This window comes from Hypomesus nipponensis, chromosome 27 (assembly GCF_054491055.1).
Source record: "Hypomesus nipponensis isolate SF chromosome 27, ASM5449105v1, whole genome shotgun sequence".
In the NCBI taxonomy this organism is placed as follows: domain Eukaryota; kingdom Metazoa; phylum Chordata; class Actinopteri; order Osmeriformes; family Osmeridae; genus Hypomesus; species Hypomesus nipponensis.
In genome coordinates, this window is record NC_140387.1 from 359,990 (window position 1) to 379,172 (window position 19,183).

At 44.7% G+C, this 19,183-nt stretch overlaps 1 protein-coding gene across 3 annotated transcripts; it reads right to left on the minus strand.

Annotated features, from left to right (window-relative positions):
* Positions 1-1,128: 1,128 nt before the first annotated feature.
* On the minus strand, positions 1,129-18,500 carry tbx5a (T-box transcription factor 5a). 3 transcript variants are annotated; one of them, XM_084693649.1, is made up of 8 exons: positions 18,357-18,500; positions 17,667-17,761; positions 16,011-16,130; positions 14,802-14,949; positions 10,005-10,157; positions 6,522-6,613; positions 3,691-3,908; positions 1,129-3,223 (listed from the first exon to the last, which is right to left on the minus strand). In XM_084693649.1, the coding sequence occupies exons 1-8, from the start codon at positions 18,498-18,500 to the stop codon at positions 2,628-2,630; spliced, it is 1,566 nt and encodes a 521-aa protein (XP_084549775.1). In that variant the 3' UTR covers positions 1,129-2,627. The 3 variants fall into 3 exon arrangements, with proteins under 3 accessions (XP_084549775.1, XP_084549774.1, XP_084549772.1); XM_084693648.1 differs by having other exon boundaries at positions 3,691-3,911; XM_084693646.1 differs by having other exon boundaries at positions 1,129-3,226; positions 3,691-3,911.
* Between the last annotated feature and the right edge of the window lie 683 nt (positions 18,501-19,183).

A 19,183-nucleotide genomic window follows, 5' to 3' on the forward strand; every position in this document is an offset into this window, starting at 1 on the left:
GGTTGTCTTGACGTTGGAAGATGAGATAACTGCTCTGTGCCTTCTAGCTGAGATGCGGTTACTTAGCGTTTGTGTTTGTTAAATACAGGTCGTTCCCTGCATTGTGTTTGTTTAATACAGGTCGTTCCCTGCATTGTGTTTGTTAAATACAGGTCGTTCCTTGACCCCGAAATACTGTTAGATCCTTGATTTTCTGCTGACTTTCTACATGCCTTATTTGTCTGTCGCTTTGGATAAAAGTATCTTTTATGGGATGCTAAACTTGCTAACAGTGACAGGATGTTGCCTGAAATTGCACTGTGGACTAAACGGGTTATAGTGTCTGGATGAAACACACACACCTACACTCTCTCTCTGTCACACACACCTACACACACACCTACACTCTCTCTCTGTCACACACACCTACACTCTCTCTCTTTCACACACACCTACACACACAACTACACTCTCTCTCTGTCACACACACCTACACACACAACTACACTCTCTCTCTTTCACACACACCTACACACACAACTACACTCTCTCTCTCTGTCACACACACCTACACACACACCTACACTCTCTCTCTGTCACACACACACACACCTACACACACAACTACACTCTCTCTCTGTCACACACACACACACCTACACACACACCTACACACACACCTACACTCTCTCTCTCTGTCACACACACACACACACCTACACGCACACCTACACACTCTCTCTCTGTCACACACACACACAGGAGATTTACGGAGGGGACAGTTCTTTGAGGAGGGGGTGCAGACAGCAGACGTTTAATCCTGAGGATTATCTTCAGAGAGACTGGAGGGAGACTGGAGTGTGTAAATTAAGAGTATTCAGTTCATGCTGCTGCGCTTCCATGACAAAACATGATATAAGCCATTCTCATATAAATAATATAATACTTTATGTAAACAAAGGATTTGAAACCTTCTGGCTGATGGTGTCTCTGGTCCACTAGGGACATCCACTTCAGCTTGAGGACACTCACTGATTCCTCAGACATTAACATATTGTTCTCTGTGAGACAAAAACATGAATTCATGTGATTTCACCTAAACAAAGTGATTAAAATAAAACAACCAGTCACAGTAGACAGAATGTTCTTTTACATTTATTGCAGTTTTCTGTAGTCTATACATGTGAGTTTATTTACAACAGCAACCTATTTCTCTCTTCTTACTTTTCACATATGTATATTAATGTTCTTGATATCTAAAGCAGTATGATTTTTTGATTTAGAAATTGCGCCTATAAAAACAAAATAACCAAAAGTAGACATAACAAAGGAAGCAGGAGGACAAACTAACTCGTTTGCATCTTTGATACAACAGCAACATGTTTCATTCACAAAAGCGGAAAGAAATAAATACTATCGACACTAACAATCTACAAGCATATCAATTTGTTAATAGAACATTGATCTTGAGAGGCAAAACTGGCTGACTGGTATTGGACTGAATTCTTCTTTATTTATTCCATGTCTCAGTATTGAACATACTGACTTCTGTGTTATTTGTAAATAGTAAATAATTTTTCACTCCCCATGTGCATTCTATGCAGTGTTATCTAAGCTGATGAATCTGAATGTTTCTGATTCCGTTGGACCGAGGCTCTGGGACAAGTGCCTAATTCTGTGAAATGAAATGATTGTGAAATAACACACATTTACTGGGTAAAACACGTAAAATACACTATAAAAAAAAGAGATTTTCTAAACAAAAACAAAGTAAAGATATGCAAATACTGCTTCCTTTCCCTGTCCAGGCTTGTGGGGTGTCCCTGGGAGGGATGCGTCGCGAGGAGAACTGGTCTGGTGCAGCTACACCACCTCTCTCACCTTCCTGACCATCTGGCCCACATTTGGCCTGGGTGTGGCCTGGCCTGAATCTCACCTGGGTGTGGCCTGAGTGAGTTCCGGGATTGGAACTCTAACCCTAACCCTATGATCTAGCCCTACAGCTGTCTGGGTTTGGTCTGGCTTAGGCCCGGGTTTGAATCCCAGATCCGTCTATTATCATTCTCTTGTTTTAACTCTACAAGGCAGACAAATAACTGGCTTTACATTCTGCAATTTCAAAAACGAATCTGCCAGGAGTTTAAAACTCCGTTTTGTGGTGCGTAAGCTGCAGTATGAAATAAGAAGACATGATCTTCCCTAGAAGGTGAAGGCCTCAAATGTGAAACTTCCAGGTTGGTATAACAGGCCTCAAACAATATCATATATTTTTGTATTATTATTTTTTACACAAAATCTAAGACATACAACCTACAGAATAAGGGTGAGAACTTTCTACTGTCACAGACAAAAAAAGAAAGAAAACATAATATGCTTTTGAACGTTGTGATATAAAATTCTCATCTATTAACCCAGGATAGTTTGAGTGTCTGTAGATGGAGCTGCTACTGGGTCCATTCATCCTGTCCAGCAACATCCGCTCTGCACACGTCCCAGCCTCCAGAGCGCCACAACAAACACAACTGTGAGTTTCAGTCCCAGCCACTAATCTCACTCAGCCCACCGAGAATAGCTTCCGAAAATATAAATATAGAAATGGGCCCCTGCCCCATTCCTGGTCCTAGAGAGCCCCATGTCTCCAGGAGCCTCTAGCTGTTGTCGCTCCAGTCCGGCATCAGGCTGAGGCTGTGCACGGCGTGGTACTGCTGGTGCGGGGAGAGCGTGCGAGGTAGGCCGTGCGAGTACAGGTACTCGTTGCCCTGGAGACCGGCGCCGGGGGGTGTCTGGATCGCGCCCCCAGGACTGCACTGCCGACCCAAGGCCTGATGGGACATGGAACCCTGGTACATCGCGTGGTGGGCGTCACCCAGCTGTGGGGAGGCGTGGCCTGTGACCCCGCCCAGTCTGGACACCAGGGGTCCGGAGGTGAAGTGGGCGGAGAAGTGCTGGTAGGGAAGGCGCTCCATTGGCTGCATGGTGGCGACCGAGCAGCCTCCATAGGGCGAGACGGACGGCCAGGTGTTGCAGCTGATGTCTTCCAGGCTGGGGACGAGCTCCGAGCCCTGGGTGGAGCTGGCGTACATGCAGGCCTGCCGTGGCCCCGCCTCGCTTCTGTAGGGGGCGCCGGGGAGCCCCAGGGTCTGGGGGTAACTGATGGGCCGGTAGTAATGGTCGTCCTCGCTGGAGGAGCTCTCCAGGTAGGCCTTCTTGTAACTGTGCTCACCTGAGTGGCAGTCATCCTCCACTGCTGACAGACAGGCAGCGATGTTAGTCAGGAGGAACCCTTTACACAAGCCAAGCCTGGGCATGGTGCACACTGTGGGCTGAACTATCAGTTACATGCTACATAAGTCAACTATTTAAGTGATCTCAGAGAGATCGATGAAGCTGAGATTTAATATTCATTCACATTTACATTTAGTTAGTTAGCAGACGCTCTTATCCAGAGCGACTTACAGTAAGTACAGGTGACATTCCCCTGAGGCAAGTAGGGTGAAGTGCCTTGCCCAAGGACACAAAATCATTTGGCACGGCCATGAATCGAACCAGCAACCTTCTGATTAATAGCCTGATTCCCTAACCGCTCAGCCATCTGATTCCCTCACCTTAACAGCTATGAAAGCAGCTACACCATCTTCACTGAAGTATCTCCGGGTGTGCACATTTTATTTTGATGCATTGAAATGAGCATTAGCATGTGCGTAGCCTCACCTTTCCTCTTGATGCAGTGGTAGTCCTGGCTGTGCTCCGGGGGGTAGGAGCTGGCCTGGGGCAGCAGGTCCTGAGAGGTGCTGGTGACCCCGTTCTCACACTGGGAGTACTGGGAGCCCAGGGGGGGGGCCAGGCCCTGCACCTCCCCGCTGAAGGGGCTCTGGCTGGGGCCCACGCGCTGGCGCACGGTGCTGCGGGGCACCACCGGATATTCCTTGCTGCTGTGGGACACAGGAGCGGTTAGCTCAGCTATGCTAACATGCCAGAACAGACACTGCAGTTAGCTAAGCTATGCTAACATGCCAGAACAGACACTGCAGTTAGCTCAGCTATGCTAACATGCCAGGACACACACTGCAGTTAGCTCAGCTATGCTAACATGCCAGAACACACACTGCAGTTAGCTCAGCTACGCTAACATACCCAAAAATACCCTGTATTAAATATTATATTAACAAGTAACAACAAAATAAATGTTGAGTTGGTATGCTAACTAAACCTGCTTCAAACTTTAGCAGTTCTTTTGCAGAAAAATGACCATATTTGCCTTCTCTGGCAAGATACAACACCTCTCCTGACTTATGGCATGTCCTGCACAGGAGTAAACTCTCTCAGATGGTGTCGAAGAGGCCTGTACACACAGGTATGCATTACAAAGGGCAGACAAAACAGGGGGAGGCTGTGGAACACGGTGCATCCCTCTGCTTTAAGACGTATCCTGTGTCGCCATGTTTCAATACATTCAAAGTGCTTCCCCCTAGTGCTTTCCCACTAAATCGTTTTGAAACATTTGTTGCATTTTGCAACGGAATCCTTGGCTGTGAAATACAGCCACACCTTCGACCTCTTTGCTTTAGGCCTTTTAAATGCACTACAAACTAGCCAACAATAAACTATCAGAGCAAGTGTAATATGGTTAGCCTATTAGTGATCACGTGCAGTGAATGGTTTATATGATTTTACGTCCGTTTTGGTGAGCCTAGAGGGAAAATATGGCATTTTAAAGGTAGCCTACATTTACAGTAGCTAGCTAACGGTAGACTACAGAGAAAGTGTGATATTTTACGTCCGTTTTGGAGCAACAGAGGGAAAATATTTATATTTTAGTTGACACATTAAGTGGAACCGAAATGAGGAACCAAAAGGTCCGTTCTAATACGGTCCGATTCCTACCGGTTGCGTAGGAACCAGTTCCATAGTGGAACCGGGTTTCGGTACCCAACCTTACAAACAAACGCCCCTGATGTCGTCACCCCCTCTCCCCAGGACCCGGTGAGGGGGATGCCACCGGAGGAAGCGTTACCGGGGAGACGGTATGTCTTCCTGTGCCGGTCGTCATGGAGACCCGTGAGTAGATCATCCTGCTACAGTTCTTGTGTTTCTGTTATTCCTAGCGGCTGTTTCTTTTGAACTAGTGACCTGCTTTTGCAATAAGCTCTCCCTTCTAAACCCCAACCACAAGCAGACCGGCAGAGCGGCAGACCGGCAGAGCGTACTGTACTTGGCTGTGGTACGTAGGACTGACGAGGCTGGTTTGGCTCCATGCCAGCTTTATTCATTTACAATTTTCTACGTAGAATATCTCATGACTCACGTTGGTATAATCTTCTGACATGCACCTACTTCATCAAAATTTGCCCGTGCTGATCTCACATCTGAATAGTTAAATCCTTGTTAGAGTATTTATAAAAACTACCCTCATATTAAAGTGCTTCAAGCTGAAAAATAAAAATATGAAATATATTTTTTTTTTCTACACTTTGTTTTGCAAGTTTGCCAATTTTCCTTCTCGTCAGAAAGTACTACCCTTAGTTTACCTGCAGAGTCAGGCTCTGCAGGGTCTGTAGGCTCTGCAGGGTCTGTAGGCTCTACCCCATTTGAGAAGTCTTTCCTCTCCGTCTTTAACTAACAGCCATCCCAATAGTGCTGTGTGGAAAACAAAACTGCTCTTCCATGTTTGTCTCTAATTTAAACATTTCTCCCTTAGAAAGCACAACGCCTTGGTTTTCTAAAGGGGGTTGGGTGGGTGAAGGCGGTTGGGGGGGGGGTGCAGGCCAGATTTTTTTCTTTGAAAAAGTGTTTTCCATAAAGAGAGAGAGAGAGATAGAGGGAGATAAAGAGAGAGAGGGTGAAAGATAGAGAGAGGGAGAGGGAGAGGGAGAAGCAGTGCTGAGGCCTTGCCAGATAAGCCATGAAAGGCTTCAACATGGAGACTGGAGTCTGGGCTCAACACTTACATCACAGAGCCAGAGGGGGGTCAGGCTGGGGCAGGTGGGTGGAGGCTGGGGCAGGGGGGTGGAGTCTGGGGTGGAGGCTGGGGCAGGGGGGTGGAGGCTGGGGCAGGAGGGTGGAGGCTGGGGTGGAAGCTGGGGCAGGGGGGTGGAGGCTGGGGCAGGGGGGTGGAGGCTGGGGTGGAGGCTGGGGCAGGGTGGTGAAAGCTGGGGTGGAGGCTGGGGCAGGGTGGTGGAGGCTGGGGTGGAGGCTGGGGCAGGGTGGTGGAGGCTGGGGTGGAGGCTGGGGCAGGGTGGTGAAAGCTGGGGTGGAGGCTGGGGCAGGGTGGTGGAGGCTGGGGTGGAGGCTGGGGCAGGGTGGTGGAGGCTGGGGTGGAGGCTAGGGCAGGGTGGTGAAAGCTGGGGCGGAGGCTGGGGAAGGGTGGTGGACGCTGGGGTGGAGGCTGGCGCTGGGGGGTGAAAGCTAGGGTGGAGGCTGGGGCAGAGTGGTGGAGGCTGGGGTGGAGGCTGGGGCAGGGGGTGGATGAAGGTTGGTTGGTGAAGGCATGAGGGCTGATGAAGGGATGAGGGCTGGTGAAGGGATGAGGGGTTGGTAATTACCTTTGCATTCTGGACATCCTGTGCAGCTCCATGTCATCACTCCCACGGAAGCCTTTGGCAAAGGGGTTGTTCTCAATCTTCAACTGTGTTATCTGCAAAACAGCCAAACGCTTTATCATCGCTGAGACAGTTGAACATTTGCTGGCCTGGATTCAACCTTCCATTGAACTTTTAATTAAACAATTATCCTGTTAGACATGTCAGTCTTTTTTGCTAAAACAAACGATCAAATAAAACAATTTAGTGGTGCATTTTCCCATGACTTTGTTATAATATACAATTCTAAAGCCATTTAACAAATATTTAATTATGAAATGCTGCCACTTTATAAACTTTACATTACACATGTGACTTGATGACCTTCACGTGTTACATCTCAGGCCACGCGCTGCCGTCCGCTTAGTGAGAGACACCGTCACAAACTAGGTCTACGGAATTCAAAACCGACCATTTCATAAGTTGCGTGACAGGGTCAAGCGCCGCCAGGTAAAATGGGCCTAGCAGCTTTTCCAAATTATTAAAGAAAAAGCAGAGCTCTTTACAGCAAATCGACGATGGACATGTGGCCTATAGCCTATAATTCGTTCATCACGTCTATGAAGTTTTCATCAGAGTGACTGGCATGTTTTAGCAGACGAGGTTAATTTACAGCCAACCAAACCATGCTAGCTTCAGGTCCGCTAGACGTGTGAGGGCTAACAGCCTACGTGGCAACCATCATTCGCTCCTTCACATGGACATTAGCCTACAGGACGGGACTAGACCTACTTGAAATAAGTATCGGTTTCGACCAGATATGGCCCACGCGCCACCAAAATTGTTGGTTATAATAAAAAAGAACATAATGAATAAATAATACTGTTAACAGATTCTTAAAATAGTATCGAGGTTGCCAGGTTTAGGGGATAACCCTCTGGTAAGGAGAGCGTTTTGACAGGTGATTAGCTCACAAGTCTGGTGTGGTTCCCGCCTCTTGACAACTGGATTTTTGTCCACGCGCTGGCTCACACTTTCTCCTAAACCTTGTAAAATATATCTTGTTGAGACACACGCGTCCTAGCTTCTCGTTAACGCACGGTTCTTTTGGCAAAAGAAAGATTTTCATTGGAATCAAAAATGTAAAACTATACCTTCAGTTAGTAGGAAGCCTATACGCCTACTTTACCATTCACTTGCTTTCGAAGCATGCATTTACGGTATAATATAGGCTATTTTTTATTTTTTTCAAGCCCAAGTCCTACTTTTAAATAGCGTAGCCTAGAGATCTGATTATTTTTTGCAGATTTACGTGTATTGTTAAATTAAGATTAAATAAACTAAAATTAGTTTGCGTTTTGGGGGTTTTCGAATTTTAAATTAAACATCATTCACAAAATATATTTATTCAAAACGGCACAGAGTAGGCCGAGTAGGCTTAAGGTAAAACATTGTCTTCTAAAGTTGCACGCTGCCGTAGGCCTTCAGAACACATTTATGGGGATTTGATTCAAGAAATGTCTAATTGATACAAATACCCTGTATTTATTTAGCCCGCAAACTGAACTTTTTCTTTTTACAACCAAGTCTGTTCGATTCGGCGAAAATGATCTTGCATTATCTCACAAGCTATTATAGGAACAAACGTTTTTTTTCTTTTTTCCTCTCTGTAAAACCTATTAATATAATAAAAACATAGGTTTTCCACACATGCAATAACATCAACTTCATGAATTAATTGAGAAACAAACCAGGTTTATTTAGAATGCCATTCCTGATTAAAATTCTCCCTCATTCCTGAATCTGCGCCTCAGGTGAAGCTGGCCTGAGCGCAGTGGGCCGCCCGGTTCTCCACAACACCATGACGCGATAACCCTTTTGGTATATGTAAGATTGTTTGATCAGACACTGGTGATAAAACAAGAAATCTTAAATGGATGTTTGTCTGGACGTCTGGCAAGCTCTGGCAATAATAATTAGCCTAGTGTTGCAATCTCAGCCCCTTAAAACTCGAAAGTAATGAATGGTTTCTTCAGAGAGTCAGTGATTTGGACTTCCTGTTCCCAGAGTTTTTGAGAATTCGGATTGGCTCCGGACACATAAAGGGCCCTCGCGCCCTTACCCATATTCCCTCTAGAATCTTTCATCTACATAGTTAAAGACGGATGTTAAACAGACATTGTTAGTGCGCTCCAAAACTTAAATAGCGTCGAAATTCAAGGAAAATTAATAAGACTTTTAGTTTTCTTATTTAAGCAAAGTAAATTTTGTAAAGCACACTGTGTTAGGCCTATATGGTAGGCTCCATAGATAGGATAGGACCTAAAATAAATGATGGATTAAACAAGTTGCAAGTGCACGTTATTCTTAATACTGCGACAACTAATTTGGAATTATTAGCCTACTGATTGTTGCTTAAAGCTATATATTCTGATTAGTTTCTTTCATTAGCATTATTCATGCTTTAAAAGTTCAAAATAAATCAACAATCGGGAGACAACAAACTAATGAATAATTCTGACAGTCTGCCAATAAGGGCCAAGCGGCCGAGCACAATTAACCTAAGGACAAGATTTTAGGCCTTGAACCCATTATTCTACATTCATGAAAAATAGGCATAGGGCCTATTTAACTTTCTGCACAATGATTGAATGTAATGACTATTGTGCAACCTGATCCAGACTAGACCTATACAGAAATATTCGTCTGTAAAACTCGTAGATTCTGCTGAAAATGTCAGGGAATTTGGCTACTCGTTCAGACAACAAACAACCTCTCACCACAATAATAGTAGACTGGTTTCATAATAGCCAACTAATAAAATAATATCTACAGACTGACATACAGAGCTTTCAAAGTCACACAGCATTTAACTAAGACAACGTATGCGTTTTAACACAGGCACCCGGCACGATCACCATTTCAGCCTAATCTGTTCACTCGGGAAAAGTGGAACGCGGACCATACAGTCACTCCAACTTCTAAAAGTCTCGATACTTCAGACATGCGCTATCCTCAGTGCCATAACTCTCACATCTGTCAATGATACGGTATCTGACATAGCTCGTGCTCACGTTAACATGTCGCTACAACAGACAGTTTGCGGTGATAGGATAGATTCCACCCGCTTTATATTCAATCGTTGGTAATTAGCTCATTCGTCGGTATGAGACTATTTCTGAAGCGGACACACAGCCAGTCTACTGTAGAGAGCCGCGAGGGTGTTCATATGACTGATTCGTTTATAGTTTAGCGTCATTTCTCAATTTAGAAGGCAATTACATTGTGGACACACGATTGTTCACCAGTCTCGATCTTTCTCAAACCATGAACACTCTCCATGGCTTCCAGTGCTTCGATTATTTAAAACCAAATGTTGAATTGCAAGGAGGCTACAATACAAGTTGGCCTACGTTTAAAATTATGATATAATTGTTCTGGTCCACATACATTAGTAGTGACCTCTTGTTGTCCAAAAAGATTGAGAGACCATGGAAGCAGACCTACCTTGTGATTCTGATAGGACGTGACTGCGATGAAGGCTGTCTCGGGGAAGACGTGGGTGCAGAACGCGGTGTTTTTAGATCCAAACCCGTTGTTTTCATCCGCTTTAACGATGTGAATCCGGGGCTGGTATTTATGCATCGAGTTCAGGATAATCTGAAGTGAGAAAATGCCTTTAATCGTTTTTTTGTACGTAATTCCTGACAAATACATAATCCCAACCAAACATTAATGAGATCCCAATTCAGGGCTCAAATATCACTGTTTCACACTTATTAAGGTTTTAATTGTATTGAGTTAAATCGGTTCATTCAAACAATGAAAACAGGAACGGGAAAATATTACAATCTAACAATAATTATCTACAAATTCAAAATCTGACCACTATTATAACGAAAATGAAAGAAAAGAAAAATTGTGCCAAAATACAATTCTTAAATACAGTTGCATGTAATGTGTATAAATATATAGGCCTATATATATTTTTTTTGTTCTTAAACATTTTAGAATCAAAAGCTGCACAAGGCTTATGGATCAGAGAGAGATACACACACATCCTCATATATAATCAGAGTATGAATTCAACCAGTCTTATGTTATTGTACATAGCCTCAGGGGATCATTCTTCCATACATCACAAAGCTATCTACCCAACATTACAAATACACCAAGGAAATTAGTTCCTACTGTAGTACATGGCTGGCTTCCCTTTCCCTGCTTTCTCCCTGACCCTGGTATACCAGGTTATAACCTAGTTAGTGCTAAGTGATGAATCCAGCCAAGGGCAAGCCTGGTGACTTAAAGAAGCTGGTCAACTCAGGGCCTAACCCTAGTCCTGGACTATCCAGGGCCTAACCCTAACCCTGGACTACCCTAACCCAGGCCCTCCTTTGCCGAGCTCCAGGATCTGCAGGTCTTAGTGTAATTATTCTGGCAGAGTATGGAGTCGCGGGAATCAACCGTGAGCGATGTAATGATTTTTAATTGAATTAAATCCACTTACATTTAGAGATAACAAAACTTTTTTTTTCTTGTCCTCTGCAAGGTCTCCCTCCTGCCCCTCCTGTCCCCTCCTACCCCTCATTCCTCCTCCTGCTCCCTCTTGCCCCCTCCTTCCCCTCATGCCTCCTCCTGCCCCCTCCTGCCCCCTCCTTCCCCTCCTGCCCCCTCTTGCCCCCTCCTTCCCCTCATGCCTCCTCCTGCCCCCTCCTGCCCCCTCTTGCCCCCTCCTTCCCCTCCTGCTCCCTCTTGCCCCCTCCTTCCCCTCCTGCCCCCTCTTGCCCCCTCCTTCCCCTCATGCCCCCTCCTTCCCCTCCTGCCCCCTCTTGCCCCCTCCTTCCCCTCATGCCTCCTCCTGCCCCCCCTGCCACCTCCTTTCCCCTCCTGCCCCTCCTACCCCCTCTGGCACCTCCTGCCCCCCTGCCCCCTCCTGCCCTTCCTGTCCCCTCCTACCCCCTCCGGTCCCTCCTACCCCCTCCGGTCCCTCCTACCCCCTCCTGCCCCTCCTACCCCCTCCTGCCCCCTCCTGCCCCCCTGCCCCCTCCTGCCCCTCCTGCCCCTCCTGTCCCCTCCGGCCCCTCCTACCCCCTCCTGCCCCTCCTACCCCCTCCTGCCCCCCTCCTGATGGGGCATCCCCAGCCCAGCCATGACCCCAGTTCACTCTCCACTCTGATTCAGACACTGGAAAATGTGTGTCCACAATAGTCGCCTCTGGTCAAATATCAACAGAAACTGGGTTGCATGAAATGCTTTTACTTTCTTTTGTGTATAAGAATAAGTATATGCTGACAAAAACATGGTGTGTGTGTGCATGTGTGGTGTGTGCGTGTCTTTGGTGTGTGTGATAGTATGGGTGTGTGTGTGTGGATGTATGGTGTCAACTGCAAGACTAGTCTTCCCAACACCAACCACAGACAGCTTTCCTAACCTCTGTGTGTGTGTGTGTGTGAGGGAACAGGTTGGGGGGGGCTGGAGAGGAGGACCACCCAGGGGCCCCAGCACACGCCTCAACCCCGGCCCCCATCCCAGAGCCCCCTCTGCCCCCATCCCAGATCCCCCCTGGAGCCCCCTCCTCTGTGATAGTGTTTAAGGATAGTGAGGGATCACCCTGCCCCCGGTCGCTGCCCCTTGCTTTCATGCCCCCCCACATCACAGACGACCCTCCTGCCCTGGGATTAACAGGCTTTGTACACCATCATCTACTGCCAACAAGACGTAAACACTGGGACATCCACCGGCTGCCTCTCCAGGAGGGAACATGCCGCCCGGACGAGGGAGAACACTATGACCAAGACGAATAACACGGACAAACGTTCCTGGAGTGGAGAGCAGGGAGATCAAAGCTTGTTTTGGAACGACGGGCCAAGAACCAAGAACCAGCGATGGGAACTCTTGAGATTCTTCTGCGGACTTGAGGTGTCAGTGAGCCTTTCATAGTGCAGCCCAGGGAATATCCTGCTACCTAAAATACCGACTATCAAGGTAAATAGATCTTTATTACTGGGAGCACAGGGGACACACTCATTCTCAAATTGCAAAATCTTCCATTTTGCAATATGTGTCCAGAATCCAAAACTAAAACTGAATCTGAAGAGCAACCAAAACAAATCCGTGGTTCTCAGTTCCTGCTTCCCAGGGATGTGGTTTGACCTGAGACCTATATCTCTAATCATCCATCCTAGCATTCTTTATTATCATAAGAGTAAACACATTTCATTTCTAGGTCGCCCTTTCACTATCAAAACAACCAAGCAGTGAGTAAATAACAGTAAATAAATCAAGTGCATGCACTTATGGTCATAATATGTTCATTTAGCAGACACTACCATGGCAACATACAGGGGGTGATTTTGAACCTGCTAAATCTTTATCTGGAGTCAACTGCTCTACCACTGAGCTATACCCATCCCCATGTTCTACCACTGAGCAATACCCATCCCCATGTTCTACCACTGAGCTATACCCATCCCCATGTTCTACCACTGAGCAATACCCATCCCCATGTTCTACCACTGAGCTATACCCATCCCCATGTTCTACCACTGAGCTATACCCATCCCCATGTTCTACCACTGAGCAATACCCATCCCCATGTTCTACCACTGAGCTATACCCATCCCCATGTTCTACCACTGAGCAATACCCATCCCCATGGTCTACCACTGAGCTATACCCATCCCCATGCTCTACCACTGAGCTATATCCATCCACATGCTCTACCACTGAGCTATACCCATCCCCATGTTCTACCACTGAGCTATACCCATCCCCATGTTCTACCACTGAGCTATACCCATCCCCATGTTCTACCACTGATCTGTATCCATCATATAGACCATGAGGGCAGGGCAGCCCCGAGGGCTGAGTGTGTACAGACTGGACCAGACCTTCTCTAACAGACTGGACCAGATCTTCTCTAACAGACTGGACCAGACCTTCTCTAACAGACTGGACCAGACCTTCTCTAACAGACTGGACCAGATCTTCTCTAACAGACTGGACCAGATCTTCTCTAACAGACTGGACCAGATCTTCTCTAACAGACTGGATCTGCAGTGCCGCTTAGTTTCAGCTTCATGTCTGTAATTATAAAATGTCTCAGTGTTATTTCAACCAGCTGGACCGACAAGCCCATGGAAAGAGTTTCTGGACCGGCACCAGTTTTTCGTTTATGAATCCCTCGATGCTGCCTCACAGCACGAAAGAGGCTAGGCCAGTAACCACTGCAACCAATCAAAAATGCATTCAGGGCCAGAAATGTACAACACTGCTCACATTCCAGGATCATGTTTCATTCAACCAGCTGGGTTTGGCAATGGCAACAATCACTATCAATACTCACACACCAGCCAAGAGGGCCATGGGATCAGGACAGATAAGTGTGTGTGTGTGTATGCTTGGGTAGGTGGGTGGGTGTGCATTTGTGTGTGGGTGAGTGTGTGTGCACGTGTGTTTGTGTGTGGGTGGTGTGTGTGCCTGTGTGTTTGTTCCTTAACAGAAGGAGCATGCCTCTAACTGTTAATAGACAAATTAGCAGAAAGAAAATACATTTAATTCTAAACTGAACATTAATGAATATGAGGAGTTTTCATACAGAATCAAAACTTTACTGTTTGTTGTGACCTGCTCTCTGATCAGAGAATAACAAGAGTATGTGACTATAGACTGATCAATAAGCTTATTAAAGAGCTTCTATGACTAATTTGGATACACTGGGGTCAAACCACATTTTCTGGGTTAAGCTTCCCACCCAAGCAGTGACCAGAAACCAACAGTGACCAGAAATCAACAGTGACCAGAAACCAATTCTACACCAGATAGGCCAAAACAAATCCACATAGTTTAATTAATAAACAAAAAATTACTTATTCATCTGTATGGTCATTCCTAGTTTCTTTTTCAATTCAAGTCTTCAAATACATAGGCTAATGTTTGATGTAGCTTGATAAAAAATGAACATATTTTCGCATCTTTATTTATATTGTTTTTATGTTTTGCACAAAGGATCGGTGCTCTTGAGTTAAAACTAGTGAAATTGTCTGCCAGCTCTAATTTAGCTACAAAGTCACCCACACCCCAACCCGGAGAACACTCCAGACGCCATTTATAGACACTCATGATCACATGGCGCGCAGTAGGCCTACTGCGATTTGTGGATTACCTCAACGGTATCCTTGTGAATTATTTAAATGGGTTTTATCATATTGAAAATATTAAACGGTTGCTTGACGTAATTTTAAGAACCCGTGAATAATAAATAAATAATAGGCTACATATTAACAATTTAAATCACAAACGTACGTGTCCAAACGGATCCAGGTGGTTGTTCGTCAGTTTTAATTTCTGGAACGAGACGAGCTGCCTCATCCAGTGCGCGCCGGTGGCGGGAGAGTCCGGGTGAACGTACAGCCTCCCGGGCATGGCGGGCTCGGCCTTTCCTGTCACGGACCTGAAGCAACAATTACACTCAGTTTACTACAGCAGGCCTCGCAGCCTGAACACAAGGCACACTTTCCACAACAAAACGAACTGTCAAATGGCTTTTTGAGATGTTACAAGTAGGCCTCGGTAAAAAAAATTCAGGTTGATGTAGCCTAGTCCAAAAATAACTTTTTCTTAAATTATAAATCCTGCGTGAGAAAGGTATCACACAGCAGAGCTAATTCCAACTAGGCCTACTAAATATCGTACTACACAGTATTCCTATCTTTGAGAGTCGTCTAATTGAGACTCGGACCAGTTAATTTCACCGCTCAGCCAAGATTAGAGGTAGCAGACTGGCAATGTCCAGCATTGTTGTCAGACAGAAGTCCACAATTAGTTCCGGAACATGCGCGGAACAGGTCATTATCGGTGTTACTAACATGTGCCTTCAAACAAGCTAACTGTCTATTGAGAACCACTGACCCACACGCGCATTCTGGCCTCTATTTTTAGGTGGACATAACACGAAATACATTGGCGTTTCGTTAATAGAATAAAAAAACGAATTGTTTCAGTGTTTTTGCTGAGGGTATTGGACTCCAATAACCATCCCGGTTTAATGAGGAATCAAGTGGTTCTGTACGTTCGCAGGAGACTTAAGCAAAGCTCTTGCCGTGAAAAAGGGAGGGTAGCCTATGGCCTATCGAATAAACATTATTAGAATTGTAAAACGTAAATACCAGATTAACATAACAGAAGAAAAAACATAAAAAGAAACACAAACGACTGTTTAAAAAATTAACTAAGTAGGCCAGTTGCTTTTAGGTGACTGGGGATCCATGCTCAAACAAGGCACATATTTGGATTAAAAACGTCCAGGATCTTGAAGACAATTTGTCTGCATGCTACAGGTTGCTTATTGCACCTCTGAAATACTTTTAGGACTGTGTCCTTCTGAGTCTTGCTTCTGTCCTGTCCATTGGCAATACATGTCACGTTGGATAAAATAATCAGCTAAATTGTTAAAATGTACATGTTATTAACAGTGGGGATATAAGTAATTGTTTTACTTATATAGATACACACCATTTATTATCTGCGAATTTGTAGCGATGGTCATCAGCCGGCACCACGTCCATGAGCAGGATGTATTTAGTTTTAGGGTTCAGTCCCGTAACCTTCACTTTAAAGCTGGGAAACATTCGCCTGGAATTAAAACAACATAACATGGTAGTTATCACAAACGACAACAGACAAATTAATTCAAGAAATAGATGTATTTAGCGACATGTTGTTTTAGCTATATAACGAGTAGATTTGACAGAGAAGGGAGCAACTTAGATAGTTTGAACTTGAACCCTGTATATCTTTTACGTTCAGTGGGAACGTAGAACTTTTTTGGAGTTCGACATTTTCTCTATAAAGATTCTGCTCAACTGTATGTCTCCTGATAAAGGACGGGCGAATTTGAAAGAGAAGGTGAAACAACTTGATGATCTGAAGAAGCTGATGGTTTGATCTTTAACTGCCAAAACAGAAGCAAAGCCGTAAGTTACATTTTGACTCAGGCCTATTCATTTGGGAGTTTTTCCCCCGATTCAAAACATCCCAAATGTAGACAAGGCCCTATAGCCTATGTTCTGGCTAACCATTTATCACGCAAATGTTATATTTGGAATGCTTGCTATAACTAGGCTATAAAATGCAGCAACACTAGCCTACATAACCGTGATAGTTCAAAGTCATATAGCAATGAAAGGCTGTGCCCCCGCAGGTTACAGAAATAATGGAACTCCGGTCGGGATATGGCAGTGGAGTCAGTTGCCCACCGGCAGTACCGGCAGTACCGGCGCCATGGTGAGGAGAAATGTAGCAGGCTGAGCTGGGCTGGCTAATACGTTCTCACGCCAAAAGTGAGGAAATGAATGAAGTGGATATAAAGAGGTCTTTATGCAGCTCTGAATGGACAACACGAATCGCTCACCCACAGTGGATATGGAGACGGTGCTGCAATGAATAAGAAATACCTGCGAGCCACCAGACGATTTGTTAACACGAGGTGAGACCACCGACCATCATGCATATTCACGTTCACACTCAGCCCTCCGTTATTTTGACTATTCATTCCTCACCGCTTCAGAAGCAGTGTAGGCTAATCTGAAGAAGGTCAGAGGGCACGGGAACGGGTCGTTATAACCTCTCTAAATGCCCACGTTGTTTCTTTCATCAAAATAGAAAACTGATCACATTCGATCATATCTATCCATCGCTTGTATACACCACTGAGACAATCTAGAGAACATTTTGTAAATAATATGGATATTAAAATTAGGAAGATTTCTTACTTGTTGGCTCCTCGACCTAATTAGCCTAAGCATTGCATTTAGCCTACAGAGTGTTTTAATACAGCCACAGGCCTGCAGCAAATACCACGCCAATGCAGAAAACCTTTTAGGATAACATCACTTTATATTTGAAAAACTCAAACACAAAATTCCTATTTGTGTATATCAGATCTTTGTTAGATGCCCTTAAACTAATGTATTAGGCCTACCACAGAATCCAATAGAACACATTTCTGACACATCTTTTAACTTGCAATTGCAAACACAAATTAATCAGTACTGTTCAGATCACTTCCGAATAAGTCATATTTGTGCAGGTGCCACCCAACATATTTTTCCAATATAATTAGTGAATAGTTCCTATGTGCGAACACTTGTATGCGAACTTATTTCCTACCTTCCAGCTTTGGTAATGATCATCTCCGTCCCCACCTCGTGGAACTTGGCCCACAGATCCCTCTCGTGCAGGTACACTTTGATACCTTCCATTCCCTTCAAAGTAACATTTCAAAAAAGTATGAGACTCAAGACTGGTCCCGTAAGGTGCCTTCCACAACACAGAACGAGACGGGAAGCTGAACGGACAGCACAAGTGGTCCGATACCTCAATCAATATCTTTATAATAAACTTTTGTTTTGATTTGTTCTTTAACCTTAGGCCATAACAGGGAGTGACACCGTGGAATAGGCTACAGCACGCGAGTCTCACTTAATTTGTTTTGCAACTTTTTACAGATTCTTCAACAAATTACATCAATGCCCTAGAAGACAGGATTTCACAGCATACATTTTTTGCCTACAAATTATAAATATTAAAAAATGGTTGATTAATGGTTGAAGAATTAATAAATACATCAAAGCAATTACTGGATATAAGTTAATAAAATGCGTAAATATTTAAATTTCACGTGACACATATAATACAAAATAAAGTTGGTCAATGCTTGTATTTTCCCAAATTCTGATTTGAAGGCGATAGTTAGTAGGTTGTATGTGTTACAGCCGCATAAGTCCCGTCTCTGCAACCCCGGGACAGTAACACACTGTCTGACCACATTTGATCATGGTTAGAAGACATGAAGCTGACCTGTTGAATATAAGTTGTCTGGGAGGACGGAGATTTGGTTGAAGTTCCATTTTGTTTTTCCGCTTTAGTCTCCGTGTTTAATTCCTTTGAATCCGAATTGCTGGGCGAACTTGGGAGCCCAAATGTTTGCTCTTGCTCCGCCATGTCTGGAGTTTCGGAGGCCAAGGCCCCAACTGTCACGGACAAACAAAGACGTGTTTTAGCGACATAAACTGGAGTTTATGTCTACAATGTCTCTAGAGCATCAACAATCCAAACATTCACCTTGTTGAAATTAGTTGTGGCTGAAATTTGGTCATGATTTCATACTGCGTGCACACATAGGCTAAATAATCACACACACGCTCTCTCTCACACACACATGCACACACGCTGTCTATCTCACACACAGACACTTTAAGTAATTTATAATCACAATCTGAGTTTGTATACTGTTAAGCAGTTGGAAACGTCAGGAGGCTTAACTAAGGACTACTCATCATCCTACAGAACGTGAGATCCTGGCAATGACGGTAACATGCTGAAGATGGACTTCTCACAACTACAACAGGTCTACATGTGTGGATTGGCCAGCTAAACAATTTGAAAGAAATAGGCTAAGTGACAATGATATGATTTGTAACTCAAAAAGAAAAAAAATACCCGCACAGGAAACAATTCTTTTCACGTGCCTAGATAGTTTTAGGCAGCCTACAGAACATGCAGGGCCTGCGGTCACCATGTTACGTTGCAATGTTAAATACATTCACTTTCAAGCCAATTGGTTAATTGTTTATCAAATAAACTCAGAGTCATGTAGCTTCCAAGCAGTAGAAGACAATTTGCAG